Here is a 15,616-nt window from a genome sequence, read left to right on the forward strand (position 1 = left end):
CGCATTTTCTCCCCCCCAATCGCGCTCTCGTCCAAGCGTGTGATTTGTCTCGTCCCTCCCCCTCCTTTCGTGTGTCGATCACAGCTCATCGGCGAGGTGGATTCGGTCTCAGCGCTTTGATTTCCATGCTTCAACATTCTGGACGATAAGGGGAGCAGCAAGCAAGTGCTTGCTGCAGGAGTCGAAACGGAAGGTGTGTCTGCCTGTCGAAGTGTTACCTTGGCTGCATCAATCCCACATTTTCCAATTCATCTTCCCTCCCCATCCACCTCCCTATGGCGGTGTCTCCTGCCAGTCATCTTCCTCGTTCCCGTCACACCTCCAATCTAGTAGTCCAGAGGCTAATCGTATCTCGATGCTGTTGTACGTTTAGATCTAGGTCCCTCCGCATCTTCCGCCAACTCGGCGCTTTCGCCGTCGCCGCAGCAGCACCCTACAGATCCGTCCGTCCTCCGTGACGATTCCCTGCTGACGGTGCCATTGACTTCCATTTCCGCAACGCCAGGAGCGTCGAGTCTCTCGGCCGCTGGATCACCTGGCCGGTCGAGCTCCCCCCGGGGCCGCAGCGTCACCCCGAATCCCCCGAATACTATTCCTACTTTCTCCACATACCGGGCCGCCTGGGATTCGTCAACCTCGCCGGAGAACCGAAGAGCGGAAAGTAGTATCTACTATACCACCGCCTGGGGCTCACCGTATGCTGCACCGAGTCCTCGGAGGCTGTCGTGGTCACTGAGTCAAGCCGGACCTGTCGATCGTGATTCCGGAAATAGCTCTCCGGTATCGATGCGCAGTGGCATCCGTAACGGTTCCGAATCGAACAATCCCGAGCTCTTAAGACCGTCTGCCCGGGACAGCTCAGCGAGACAACTGTACAGCGGTAATTCCAGCCGGTCTCCAGCCCGAGACATTTTTGGTAGGAAAGGTGGGAAGTCGATAAAGGACTTTACGCAAGATTGGATTAATCAATACCTCACCGGTCAGCCCAGAACCGAACGAAGCAATTGGTTGAGCGACGATTCGGGTAGTGAGGCACCTTCGTTTATTACGGCACAAAACTATTTCGCAGAGGACGCATCGGACGATTGGCTTGGCCTGGAACAAGATCCTCGCGACGAGGACCTCCTGAAGACGCCCACCCTCGCTGACTTCGTAAATCGAAGAGCAGCTCGCCGGGAAGGCAGTCTTCCACGCCAACGGACGAGAGATTATCTTCACAAGCGAGCAGATACCCTTCGACAGGAGGACTTTTGGGGTTTCGCATACGATAAAGACCCTCAGCCGATCACAATGGATTCTACAGAAGCACAGTCCCTTGTGGAACAGGGGCCCAACAAGGCACTTCCTACGATAGAAAAGCCGCTTCCTCCCACCCCGACAGACCCTTCCCTTACGGACCGACTTGATACTCCTACCGAGCCGAAAGCCGTGAAAAGCCCAGCGCTCGACAGGAACAGCCAAACGCCGACACAACGAGTGAGGAAGAAGATCGTTTGGCGTGGGAAAGCATGCTTCATCTCGCTGCCATGTGACGACAAAAGAGGCACGGAGGAGTCTGGATACCGTTTGTTGACGGTAGAAGATGTCAAACAACGGTTGAGAGACTGGGAAGAACAAGGATACGACACCCGTGGATTCAGCGTCGGATCGGAGGATGTGTTTGATACTGAGTTGGGTGGCCTCAGTCGTCCGCTTTTCCCAGACCCGGCAGAGGTCCAGGAGGAAAGACAGGACGGGAGGTATGGGGTCAGCATTCCTGACAAAGCAGAGTGGGATGCATATGTTGCGTATCTTCAGGAAGAGAAATTGCGTGCCCTGGGTGTGTTTTTGGATGAACCCAAACCTTCAATATCCCCGGCCTCCGCTACTATTAGCCAGATGGCCCCCTTCCCCGGTCTTGTATCGTCGCCACCGATTCCGACAGGGTCAGCAGCTAGCAATCCTCTATCTTTGTCTCATCATTTCTCTCCGCAGCTGGGCCAGCCAGCAAACCCCGCCGGTCTGGGGACTCTGGCTTCCCCGGCTTCGCAGTTCAGCATTCAGACGCCATTCCTCGGGGTCGACCAAAACAACCTACTTCCTGGGTACCCTATGCAGTTTCAACCTACTCCTCCTGCTCAGGGCTCGCTCACTCCTCAGAGTTTCTTTAATGCGCGACAAGCAGGTCCCGCCGCATCCATTCCTGGAACGCTTCCTCACTTGGGCTCGATTTTGTCGCCCGTGTCACCATTGAACGAGCAGGGTGCCTTCCACCCTGGCTTGAACGAACAGCCAGGCCTACCGAAGGAGGCCTACGGTGGTCATGAGCTGCAGGATCACGTCACTGAAGGCCAGCTGCTACGTCCCATTCGCACCCCTACGGAGGGACCTGATCACTTCCACGCCTCTACTGTTGAGATCGCGCAGCCTACCCCTCGTGGCCACGACCGTGGTCATAATCTGAGCGAAACGCTACAGAAGGGCCTGGACAGGATCCCGCCTAGCTATCATCTGGAGGAGACTATTGACCGGCAGCTTGATGAAGGTGATCGTGAGCCGGCTCTTCACAATTTCGATGGTTCTGAGCTCCTGCAATCTCGTTGGGCTTTCCCAGGGGCGGACGCTCTTGCATCCCAACAATACCCTCAGCACATGCACCAGTTCTACGGCGGCGATTACGCAGCAGGTAACGTCCATGATGGCTCGGATATCGATACAAACCCGAGTCTTTCTGGAACGCCTCAGCGACATGGTCCCCTTGCGAATAACATACCGTGGCATGAGCCGAAGCCCAGTGCTGGCTCATATACAGGCGGACACCGTTCCAAGCTTTCGTCCTCTACTTTCAACGTCGATGCGAAGGAGTTCAACCCAACTGCCTCAATCCCATCACAGCAATTTCCCTTCCAAGAAAACGCCTTCCAACCCTCGGCTGTTGGAAACCCCATGTTCACATTTGGCTCTGTGCCCAGCTTCAATCCCTCAGCTAGCGCTTTCAACCTTACCGCACCCCCCTTCACACCCAGTGCTGCTGCCAACGATACGTCCACACAAGACACTGGCTCCAACGAGTATAAGTTTTCGACCGCTTCTCTCAATGTCGCGGCTCCTGCTTTCAACCCTACTGGAAGTGGCTTCACTACGAAGTCTGAGGAAACTGCAAATGGCAGGACCAAGATTTTTGACGATGTTGATGTCTCGGAGGCATCAAAGGCCTCCAAGAAGTCCAAGGCCATTCCCATCGTGCGGCCGGATGAGACCGCGGAGGACAAGAGCAGTAAAGAGGAGGCCGAAAACGACAACGGACGCCCAGTCCGCACTGACCGCCATAAGCGTGCACGTCGCGGCGATGAAGCATCGGATGGAGAGGCCCAGTTCAGCATGTCGCACGCATTGGCAGAGTCTGGTAACGTTCAACAATCGCAAGTGTCTAGCGCACACGGTGTGCCCGCTGAAGGCAAAGAAAACGTACAGCCAGAAGGTGGAGACAGCAATGAAGCAATTCAGAAGCCTGTCTCGATTCAGGATGACAAGTTCGCCGAAAGGAAAGATACCCCCATTAGTGAAGCGTCGACCTGGACACCGTTTGATAAGAAGAACGAGAGTACGGAAGCAGTCCAGGAGTCAGGACCGGCTACCGACATACAGACTAAGTCAGAGTCGGTATCCGCCGAAGGAGGAAATGCTGGCAACAAAGAGCAGGAAGGGTCTACCGAAGATAACCAGAAGCACGCTTTCCTGTCGCCCACTGCGAAGCCCTTCCAGTTCAAAGCCTCTGTTCCCGAATATGTGCCGGCTACTGCTGGGGAACCGACGCCTGCCCCCAAGCCGGTGGATGATGGGAAGAGCGATGCCACCTCCAAAGCTCCAGTTTCACCTAAGCGTGAGCCTATGCTGCCTGAGGCCCATGCTGATGAGGCCGAGGACTCGCCTGACGATGAGGAGCTTAATGCTATCATGGAGCAGTTGAATGATGATTCGGATGTTGGAATTGAACGTCTGAGCACGCCTCAACCTCGTGATCGCATTCCCGAGTCTGCCCTGCATCCGTCTAAAGAAAAGCGACACGCTCCTGCCGACATCAGGAGCGAAGCTCCTAGCCCGAGCCCTGGACGTGGCCTGATGGCCAACACCTTGAATGTACCTAAGCTCGACTTCGATGCTCAATCTCAATTCTCTGTCTCCCCTTCCAAGGGAGTCGGTTCTGGCATTCCTTCTCCTGTGCGGCATCTGGTCAACCAGAATGATCACATCAGTGACTGGGACGATGTGATCTCATCTGGTGAGGATGAGAAGCTGGCAAACCGGAGCAGATTCTTTGACCGTCGGATCAACGACCTCGTCGGCTCTGCCATCGATGAACGATTAACGCCACTTGAGCGTGCGCTTAGTGTTATTCAAGAGTCCGTTATGTCAATCGCACCCGGCCCTCGCACCAAGTTGGAGTGGAGCGCATCTGTTGAGGGTGACAATAGCGACGCTGATGATGAGGATGATGTATATGAGAACGCGTCATACAGTACCAGGTCGTACCTCCGCCAGAAGGAGAAACTTGACAAGCTGAAGACTGTCTTCTTGGAGGCACTCGCATCTCGCGATAGTGAGCAAGGGAAGGACCAAACAGTTTCCGAGCTCGTACAGCTTCGTGAAAGCGTCTCTGCTCTTCAGGCTTTGACCGTACAGAAGCTGTCGCAAGATCCTGTGGACGAGATGAGAACAATGATCCAAGACATGATCTCAAACCAACTGAACCAGCAGAACTCGCGACCCTCTGAAGCAGAGGAGATCGGTGCTGAAAGCCTTATGCTCCAGATCGATGGTCTCAAGAATATGCTTAGGCTCTCTGATGAGCGGGCCGATCAGGAGTACAAGCTTCGGCGAGAGGCTATGGACTCTGTTGCGGAACTCCAGCGGCTTTTGAAGGTCGCCGAGGAGGATGCTGCACGCCATAGTGAAGCTGCCGAGGACGCCGAGTCCCGCTTGCTCCACTTCAAGGCTGAAAAGATTCCTTATTTCGAGAACATCCAGCACAAGGCCGACTCTCTTGAGAAAGAGCAAGAGACACTCCAGTTCACTCTTGCTGAGCTCTCTTCCAAGAACATCGCACTTCAGGGCACCCTGGATGAGTACCGCGTTTCGAGCGACAACTGGAAACGGGATAGCGAGGAGTCTAGGGCTGAACTTGAGCAGGTCAAGGCGGATAACAAGGAACTACGGAGTACAATTGGCCAGTTGAAGACGCGCTTGGAGGATGGCTTGAGTATCCGACACAATCTCGGCGAGAAGCTTGATCGTCTCCAGGATGAGATGGTAACCGTGACTCGTGACGTTACCCGGGACCAGGCTTCTTGGCGCAGACGCGAGGAGGAACTGAACGCCAAATACAATGAGCTTCGTGCAGCCTATGGTCGGGAGGTGAAGCTCCGTGAAAAGCTCGAGGAGGATATTAATGAGCTTGAAGCACAGGAGCGCGAGGCAGCCAAGTTGAAGTTCATCTTTGGCCAGTCTCAGCAGGAGAATGCCAGGCTTGAAGAGCTCGTCGCAAATCTGCGGCTCGAAAACCATGATCTAGAGCTTAAGGCGGCTCGCTTTGAGCGGGAGTTCCACGAGGCTCGTGAGAGCAGTCGCGTTGAGATTCAACGTACCAGGAACTCGCTAGAGTCGGATCTGGATGCTGCTAACAGCCAGGTTAACATTGTCCGTGCTGAGTTGGAAACACAAATCCTTCGCCTCCAGAGTCAAATGGACAACGTCAGAATGGAAAGTGACACTGCCCGGGAGCGCTACGAGATGCTGTTGGAAGAAGCCAATGAAACCAGGGCCAACAATCTGGCTGCTGCTGTTCAAGCTAAGGAACTGGCGGTGGAAGAACAACGGCAGACGCACGAACGGGTGCTCAATGACCTTCGAGAACGCCACGCGCGTGCGCTGCACAATGCTTCTGAAGATCGACAGCGCACGGAATCCCATCTGCTCGACCGCCTGGCTTTGTCCGATGACAAGGTGAAGCACTTGGAGGATCGGGTTCATCATCTCGAGGAGAGGCTCGAAATTGCACAGTCCGCTGCCCGTGCTGCTGCCGAGGCCGCTCAATCTGCCAAGGCAGCGCCTGCTATGGCACCTGCGCACTCGAACTCGCCTTCATTGGCGTTCCGTGAGGGATCCACCATGCCTGAGAAGATCTCGCCTCAAGCCTTGAGGGAGTCAATCTTGGTACTTCAGGATCAGTTGCAGCAGCGTGAAACTCGCATCGAAGAGCTGGAACAAGAAGTGGCTGCCGTTGACAAGGACGCTCCAAACAAGATCAAAGACAAGGACACAGAAATCAATTGGCTGCGTGAACTCCTGGGTGTTCGCATTGATGACCTCCAGGACATCATCACCACTGTGTCGCAACCTTCCTTCGACCGCAATGCTGTCCGCGATGCCGCTATCCGTCTGAAGGCCAATTTGCAGATGCAGCAACAGGAGAGAGAAAGAATCCACTCCGGACACAGTTTTCCTAGCCTCTCCTCCTTGGCAGAGTTGACTGCGTCACCGCGGAATCTTCCTCTCGCAGCTGCAGCGGCATGGGGCAACTGGCGTAAGGGAAGAGATACTTCCAATTCACATGTTTCCGAACAGACGCCATCGAAGTCCGGAAATGCAAGCTCCTTCTTGTCAGGCCTCTTGACTCCTCCGGCCTCCAGTGTTCGACAGGCTTCACCCCAGGCCGTTGGTACTTCCGCGACGATGGGTTCCAGGCGTCCATCGGCGAGTCGGCCTCTAAGGAATTACGACACGACGCCCAAGGCCGCTCCAGCTCGTGGAAGCAGGATGCGAGAGCCGCCGAGTACGCCTCCGTTGCTCCGTAGGTCAAGTTACGATCACGATGCGGAGCCTGCTGATTATGCCCACGACTCCTTTGGAGAGGACGCGGAAAGCACAGCGGACGGTTTAGTCTCGGAATCCCCTCGGGATACGGCAGACGGGCCATTCGGACCGCAAATACAAGCATAAACTGTCTATACACACCATTTTCTCATTCATGTCCATAGACATTTGAATTTTCGGTTGTCTCAATACGGAGACGACTGATACTGTTACATTATGATGCATTTCCCCCTCTTCTACCTACATCGACCTCTCTTTTGATAGTGCATACTTCGTGCCAGTTGACATGTTCATTTGCTGATTGTTTGGTTTGAGCAAGTTTATTGATTTTTTCCCCTCCCCATACTTTTGCTCAACGGCAGTGGATTTATGATATTCTTTCCTTCGTTAATATACCATACCACCATTCTTCCTGCGTCCTACTGGATACCACACCTGTTGAAATGTACTTTTGCCGCAAATCTGTACACAAGTTTCTGCATTTTTTTTGCTATTTTATTTTTTATTTCCTGTCTAAATAATTCCAACGTGTCACTCGTTTGTGGTTCCTTGCATGCATCCGCAGGCTCTATTATTATCTCATAATGGTGTCTCTGTGTGTGTGGATTTCCCCTCTGGGAGATAGATGCATGCACCATTTGCAGGAGGACCCAGACCCTTACTTCACTTACATCATCACCATTCTTTTCCTGTTTTACCCCCTTGCTGTTGGCTACTATTCTAGTCAACGGTGTATCATGTAGATACCCTTCTTATTCTTTTCACTTCTTAATTGGACATGTCTAATAGTATATATGCTTATCTTTTCTATTCCATTTTCATCCTTCAGATTTACACAACCTGTTCTTAGATACATAGATGCATGCATACATGCATAATACATAATCCCACCAGTTCTAACCCTCTTGAAACAGTAAACTCTCACCTCCACAGGTAGTAATCAACCGGTAGATAGATAGATAGATAGATAGATAGATATACAGAAGTAATCAATGAATCCTCCACTCCAAAATATCCCTTCCCGCTAACGCCATCACCTCATAATACCCACCATCACCACCATTACCAACGACCTTACCAACTCTCAACTCATCCACATCCACAGATACATTATCCAACAAGAATGACCAAGACGGGATATTATTCTCCTCCTCCAATGGAAGACAAATAGAAGAATGCTGTTTCTCTTGCCGTTGGTCTGTGTTCATAGCAGAAGAAGAAGCATTGGTCTTAGTGTGGCTGGTATACGCAGACCCACACTCCTCAATGCAGTATATGTATATCCCACCCCTACCTACCTCCTTAGAGGAAGGGTCAGGTTCGTAGATAGCTAGGAGCTTATTGTCTGGGGAGACGGAGAGGAGAGGAGTTTTGGAGGATGCGGTGGGGAGGTTGAGGGGGTTCCAGCGGGGGAATCCTGTTGTTGCTGTAGCATTTCCAGAGGATGGAGGTGTTGTGTTTGACTCGGTAGCTGGATCTGAGGTCGTGGTGTGGTGGTGGTGATGTAGGCGGGAAGGGAGCAGACGGGTGATGGTCACTTGTTGAGAGGTGGGAGGGGAGGAGGAGATGGTGATGTGGCCGATGCAGTAGGCGGATGTGGGGCCTGATTGGAGGGATGCGGTGAAGTAATGCGTTGATGTTGATTGTGATAGAGGGGTCTGGGGTACTGTTGTGGTCGGATTGTAAGAAGATGGGAGAAGGCGCAAGCCTCGAAAGACGACCTTTTCTTCGCCTGCGCCTAGAGTCACGGCCATGGAGGCGGAGTCGATGTGGATGTGGTGGATGTTTTCGCGCCAGTATTGGAGGGGAGTTCGAGTATGAGTTTGATGATGGTGTTGGAGGGCGGAGGGATTACCCATGTAGCGGACGCGGTTCGGTTGGAAGGCTGTTGTGTCTTGGTGAATTGCAATGCGGAGGAGAGTGTCGTCGTCGGTGAATTCGAGGGAATCGATGACTCCGTCGGTTTCTTCGTAGCCTGTGCTGGGGGAGGCTGCGTAGATGACGCCGTGCTGGTCCAGGGTGTATTCTGCGGGGGAGGAAATGCCGTTGTCTTCGTTCCCGGAGAGGCTGTAGATTTGGAGGGTCTTGCCTAGGCCGACGGCGAGGAGGTCGCCTTGGGAGGAGATGGCGATGCAGTGTTTTGCGTAGCGTGGGTTGAGAGCCATGCAATTTCCTGCGCCGCCTCCGTCCATTAGGGCTCGGTATACTGAGGTCCAGAGGGGGTAGAGTGTTGAGGCTTGGGAGTATTCCCAGGGAGAATGTTTGTTTGGACGGGTGAAGATGGTGGCGCGTGCGCCTTTCAGAGTGGCCATTTTTTGACCGTCTGGAGATGTTGCTAGTACTGTGGTAGGGGTGCAGTCTTCAGGTAGGGCACGTCTAGTGGAGGTTTTGTCGATGTGGGTCCGGTGGCCTAGTAAGTTCAGACAGGCGATTTGGCAGAAGTATGCATTCCATTCCTCGTTTGTGAGAGAATCGGCACGTGGGGGGATTGGCACGGGGAGTTCGGTGAGTGCGTTCCGAATTGTAGATGACATTGTCGCTGCTTTCCGCCATGAGCAGCATGCTGAGCGGGCAGCGACGTATGTCTCGATATCGACATGATCAAGGATGCAGAGGATGAGCTCGGTGGGGAGGTTCGCAGGCATGACTGAGTTGATTGCAGACATTGTGTATAGCTAACTCACATGTCTATCAGATGCTGGATGTCTGAAGATAGGAGACTGTGTAGCATGGCTAGGAAGCTAGTGGGAGGCCAGTTTTATACGGAAGAATGAGCGGCAATAAGTCAAGCTCCTGGCAGACCAGGCCCAGGGCCGGTCATACCGAATGGCGTGGATCGACATCCAGGGCTGTGATGGCAACCAGCCTGCTCTTGTGTAACGTCAACAGATGTCAGTCGACAAGAGAAGCAATTACTGGTGCAAACTAGCGCGTCATGTTGGTGGATGTGCTGGTGGTGTATACCGTATGTGTCAAGAGATGGCATGCGAGAAAGCCAATTATCGACTCGGCAATAGCCCCATAGGTTGAGACGGGCCGAGCGGAGCCAGGAAACCGAGATGGAATGCTGAACATTCCTTGCTCTCGAACAACCTTAAGGGCCGGCAATGACGGAGAGCAGCCCTGGATGCATCGCATCAGTGGCGTGATGTGATGCCGGTCTTCCATCGGATGATTCTCGGCGGTGGTCCTACCGCAAAAAAGGTACCGGTTGCACCAAATGAATATCCTGATTGATCTGCAGACTCTCTCTTTTTCCAACTTCCCTGCAACCCGCGGATAACTGGAGTTGACACCTGTGTCACATTCATCTAATCTTTCCGCTTAATTCTCGTATACCTAGAGAAAGCCCTTTCTGTAGGGCTGGTGACAAATAATGTACAATATAGTAGTGAAATGCGCCGAGCGGAATGACCTAAAATCCCCAAAGCTTTAAGTGGAGAAAGAGGAATCTTATACCGCGCAGTACAGGGTACTCGACACGGTGGGCATCAACTGTCTACTGGCACCAGCACTGTGAAAGGCGTCATCAACATCATTCCTTAGGCTCCGGATCAGGCCTTGTGCTCATGACACCGGAAAATTTTCGGTCGGCGTCAGAAGCCTGTCATACCATGCCGGAAATGTGATGTACGGGAACAGCCTGTTATCATCTGGAAGCCTGACAGCTGGTGTGGAGCCACCCATCCTTGCTAAAAGAAATAAGGCCGGAGGCAAATTTGGACCTAACGCAACCCAAAATAGACCTTCTGGTGAACCGCCAGCTCACAGCAAAATGTTCTTCTCTCGTTTATACAGATCCTTGAGGAGCTTGAGTTGGTTAACGCTCATGCTCTGCCGGGGCAGGCTTTCGGGCAATTCGACTATAGCCTTCCTCATCAGCGCCAGTCCGATATGCCCGAAGAAACCAACAATTCTTTCGGCCGACGATTTCAGCATAGCCGAAAGCAGGGTAACATGGGTATCCTGGATCTCTGCCGGCGGGATATTCAGGATTTTATGCATGGTATACCAAAACATGGTGTTGGGGAAAGGGTTCTTGCGCGCGGTTTTGCCAAAATTGCGCAGGGTCAAGGCCGCATAACCCGCACCTAGAGCTGTCATTCGGTCGGCGTGGGCCTGTTCGCTGATGTACGGCCCGTCCGGCCCTTCGCGCCACCAACCCAGGGCACGTCGGCCACCCTCGGTCTTCTCACTGCCATGGAATCCCCACAGCGCTGGGCAAACGACACGGTACTTGGCTAATAGAATGTCGACCATGTGGCAGCCCTTGTAGATGAAGGCATCGGCGGAGAATATCTGGGCCGCGACGATCCCGACCGGCTCCGCATGGCCCAGGTTGATGGACGCCTCCGTTATGAGGGAAGAAATCATGCACTTGGAGAAGATGTTCAAGGCGTAGATTAAAAGGGCAGGCACCTTGTTGTCATCGGAATTGGCAATATTCTCGGGCGGGAAAGCGATGAACTGGCGAACATCTACCGACGGTTCAGCAATGGAGGCAGCTTTCTCCAGCGTAGTACGAATCTCTTGAAGCTGTATGGAAGTCAGCAAGGTTAGCTAGCTGGCTTCTTCTATCCGTCGGAAGCAAAGCAAGACACTTACCTGGGTTTTGTTGGCTCCCTTGCCTTCACGTAGTTGTCCAACACACTTCTTGATCGTTCGCCGCATATCGCCCATGTTCTGCTTGACAATGGCATTGGTTTTCGCTTCGTTCTTCAAGTATTGCCGGAATTTCTTAAGATGTTGATGTAATTCCACGTAGCGGGCCTGGATCTTGATTTCTTCGTCCGTAAGACGGGCGCCTCCAACCTGCCGCTGTCGCTCCGCCTGTGCCTTCTGTGCGGCTTCCGCTTGGCGTTGGGAGGCCTCCTGCTCTGCCTTCCGTGTCTCCTCCTGACGCTTGCGGTTCTCTTCCTCTAATCGCTCTCGTTCTTTCCGCGCCTCCTCTTCCTGCGCCGCTTTCTTCTTCCTCTCCGCCTCTTCCTCCGCCTTCTTCTTTGCTTCCTCGGCTGCTCTGCGCTCAGCTTCACGCCGTGCAGCCTCCTCCTGCTCTCGCCGTAGTTTCTCTGCCTTCTCTCGTTCTATGCGTTCCGCTTCTTTCCGTGCCTCCTCCTCTCTTCGACGGAGCTCCTCCTCTACCGCTCTCTGGTGTGCGCGCAACGTCTCCTCGGCCTCCACCAGTACGCGATCATGCAGAGCGGCAGCTTTGTCAAGGGCCGCATTGTGCTGGGCCTCAAGTTCGCTATCGATTCGGTCAAGATTCTCATAAAAGGATCGGCGTTCGTAGGCTTTGACCTTCTTCAACTCGGTGTTGTGCACGCGGAGCTGTTCAAGGTCCCGTGCTAAATCCAGGACGAGTTGCCTGGAGGGGCTATCCATCTGGGAGGGGTAGCTCATGTGTCCCATCGTGATTGTTCGGGAAAGGAGATTCGTTGAGAGAATGATGATATCGTCGCAGCTAAAAGAGTGACGTATTCGGGCTGAAAAGATGACAGTCTTTGCCGCCGAGGTTGGCCAATTCTTCAGAAGCAAGTTAACACTTCCAACTGACCAGAATTCGCATTGAACAAGTTGGAGTGATGCGACAGATATTTGCCAATGTAAGCCGGCGAGTTGACTTCACAATGTGTTGGGAGTCGCAGTGGATGTAACCATATCCTATTTCGCATACAATTGAGAGCCAGTAACGTGGGTGTAGCTGGCGACAAGCTAATGTCGCATTCCGTCGCAGGGGAAAAAAGGTAAACCGAACGTGAGTCACGTAGAATGATCGTTGTCTGTGCTGGCTCTGCAGGGTCGCAAAAAGGCTAGTTCAGCAATTCCGCGCTTCACACGCAAGGGAAATAGTTGCATGGGAATTCCGGACTCACCAACAATCGAAGAGAAGTAGGATAAAGGCGGCAACATAAGCCCGCAGACTCCGAGAAGCACTAACTGGATAGAAAAGACCTTAGGGAGTGTGATCAGACAGAAAAGGCAACTGTCGGAGGCGGCAGCGAGGGATTGGACTAAGAGGAGCCTATCTGGAGACGATGGCTGGTATGCGATCTTCAAAACGGAGCCCGAACGTGTGTTGCGGGAAGAACACGGCCGCCGGGGCTTAGTCATTCAGATAGCTGTAGCTACAGTTGTGGCCTGCAAAACTAGGCATCATGGTGCCGAACCCCCCAATGGGCCGGAGAGAAGCAGCGCTTACACAAGTACCACATTTACGGTACAACGGGGCAGCTACTGCACCAAACCGACCAGCTAAACATGGATCGCTCGGTCACCCGTTCCTCGGTCGGAGGGGAAGCCTGGAGGCCGGTCAGCCCTCTTTTTTTGCATCATCATCATCATCGTCATCATTTTCATGATCACCCAACACTCATTGCCTACAGGACAGGCTTGGACAAGAGTATCTGAGACATCGCTTAACTCTTTTTTCTCATTTTGCATTCACTGACCGACATGTCAGTTCTCCTTAAACTTGGCTCTCAACACCTCCGTATTAATCTGTCTCTCACACCCCAATAGCATTTCACCCACCTCGGCCAACCCTTTGATACACGGTCTCGACAAGAGCCCCGCCAAAAGCCGGCCGTGGATCCAATAGCGGGCCACTATTGGACCGGTCGCATCATCAAGGAGGGTATCGATACCATTTGCATACGTATCATACCCTGCACCAACAGAGCCACTCTGTATCTATCTACTACTGCTATCTCCAGCACTGTACGGAGTTGGAACCAACTCTCTCAGGATTTATTGCCACCAGTGCCAGCTTCCTGCATATAGTAGATGTTGTGCACTTGCTTTCCCGATCGACTATGGACTTTTTGGAGCCACGACATACTTAGAATAGCATGCAGGTCGCCATCGAACGCCAATAGGCAGGCCAGGTGGGTATCGCATAGCAGAAAGTTTCCATACAGCGATCATACACTAAGATAGTAAGTTGGTAAGTACTCCAGTTACTTAGTCGAGAAGCTCCACGGCGTCTTACCGCCTTCTACCTTTCTCCGGAGTTGATCTTCCAGCCAGCCGTTGACCACGCAGTTCGTCATTGACAATGCCGAAAGATTGAGGGGTGATCTTCATTAAGGTAAAGACCTCAGGACATATTCAGGTCAGTTGCTTCTTCCGTACGTCTGGAGACCAAGCGTCGGATTGATAAATGCGAAACAAAGCCTATTGAAAAGGTCTTGCAGTCGGACTGACAGGCTTGGGGAGCCAAGCTGCAATGAAATTCCCCCGAGCCAGACCCTGTTGGTCTCCAAGTATGGTAACTTTGGTTTAGTGACAAGTTTAATGCACCATTCCCTCGGATTGCTTTTTGCCTTGAAGCTCCCCTGGGGCGGAAAGTGTGTCATTCATAGGCGATGTTGAATGATCAAGTCAGATTTGGGTATTACCATGTACTTGTAGGCGATGCAATAGCAGGGAGGATACCTTTCCAAGCGGCATTCATTCTAGTCGGTCTGGAAATTTTGTGCGGTTTTTTCCCTGATGTTCTTCTGCTTCTCTCCCCACATCTCTAGTTAGTAGTTTACTACTACTAGGTAGGTTGCTGCTATATTATTGTTGTACTTGGCTTCGTATTGGCTGAATGTCCATTTTGCTTTGGGCCTATTAATTGTGAGTATTATATTAAGTATTGTTTTTTATTTTACTTTTCTGGGACTGAGTAAGTATTATTACCTGCTACAAGCTACTGAGTTACTACTGGATGCTTGCTGCACTGCTGCTGCTGCTGCTCACCACTCTCACTGCTGCTGCTGCTACTAATAGTAGACTAACTCAACTTCTGTCTCTTGTCTCTCTCTCCCCTCCACTTCCTCTTCCTCTTTACCTTCACCTCATCCTCTTTCTTCTCTCTTCCTTCCCCTCCCCTCTTCCCTTATCTCTTCTTCTTTCTTCACCATCCCTCTCCTTTGGAATTAATCTTTCTCTCCCCCCTCCCTCTTTCCTCTCGTCGCTCCTGATCATTCCTTCAGGTCGACGATCACGCCTCCTTGTCTCAATCACTTGGCTTATCTGTCATTCTCTCTCTGTCAGATATCGCTTTGCCTGGTGTGTCCTTTTTGGAACTACCACGTCCAAGAGAATCGTATCAGTAATTCTCTGGTGGGAGAAACTATTATTGTGTTCTCCTTTCCGTTTTTTTCAGAATTAAGCGCCAACTCAATAAGCCTTTTTTTTACAATTCAGGACTGAGTTGCCCCCCCTTTTCTGCTACTGAGGAGACTCCGTTCTCTTCCGTACCATCAAAATCCCACTTTGGCCAAAAAAAGCCCACCCCATCGTTGGAAAATTTGCAAATAAAGTCGAACCAAAAAAATTATTCTGTCTATACCTGTCGAGAAATTCTACCCAGAAAAAAAATTGCAGAAGGGAATCGAAAAAAGGTCCCTCCTTTTGACTTGAAGCTTGGGGATTTCTCCGCTGGTGGTCGCTTGACGAATGGCAGTTGGGGACGACCGACAGCTCCCATCCGCTTAGTACTCGGTGCTTGCCCCCCTCCCTCTTCCCTCCTAAACCTCAGCTTCCCCCCCGATTCGTCGAGCTTCATCCTCTCTTTCGGTCTCTGCTGTCTCACGGAGACTGTCGCCAGTTCCTCCCTCCGGTGTCCATTCATCGCAATTTTGCTTTCTGTTTGAATATATTGCTTTGGCTTCCTTGACTTTGGGGTCCCTCATCCCCATTCCTGTGAGACTACCTTCGGTCACCGCTGTCTTTCGCCATATAAACGGGGATTTTTCCTCTCCCGTGCCAAAGAAGA

General features: G+C 52.3%; 3 protein-coding genes across 3 annotated transcripts; 1 reads left to right on the plus strand and 2 right to left on the minus strand.

Moving 5' to 3' along the window:
• Positions 1 to 786: 786 nt before the first annotated feature.
• AKAW2_30672S (putative myosin class II heavy chain (MHC)) lies at positions 787 to 6,978 on the plus strand (the record flags this gene model as incomplete). The annotated part of the gene is made up of 1 exon (XM_041687211.1): positions 787 to 6,978. One exon carries the CDS (start codon positions 787 to 789, stop codon positions 6,976 to 6,978), a length of 6,192 nt encoding a protein of 2,063 aa, XP_041541119.1.
• An 863-nt stretch (positions 6,979 to 7,841) lies between these two features.
• Positions 7,842 to 9,518, minus strand: AKAW2_30673A (F-box protein; the record flags this gene model as incomplete). The annotated part of the gene is made up of 1 exon (XM_041687214.1): positions 7,842 to 9,518. The coding sequence occupies one exon, from the start codon at positions 9,516 to 9,518 to the stop codon at positions 7,842 to 7,844; it is 1,677 nt and encodes a 558-aa protein (XP_041541120.1).
• A 1,099-nt stretch (positions 9,519 to 10,617) lies between these two features.
• AKAW2_30674A (putative RNA export mediator Gle1) lies at positions 10,618 to 12,261 on the minus strand (the record flags this gene model as incomplete). The annotated part of the gene is made up of 2 exons (XM_041687215.1): positions 10,618 to 11,388; positions 11,458 to 12,261. The coding sequence occupies 2 exons, from the start codon at positions 12,259 to 12,261 to the stop codon at positions 10,618 to 10,620; spliced, it is 1,575 nt and encodes a 524-aa protein (XP_041541121.1).
• Positions 12,262 to 15,616: the final 3,355 nt, after the last annotated feature.

Source organism: Aspergillus luchuensis, chromosome 3 (assembly GCF_016861625.1).
Source record: "Aspergillus luchuensis IFO 4308 DNA, chromosome 3, nearly complete sequence".
Taxonomy (NCBI): Eukaryota; Fungi; Ascomycota; class Eurotiomycetes; order Eurotiales; family Aspergillaceae; genus Aspergillus; species Aspergillus luchuensis.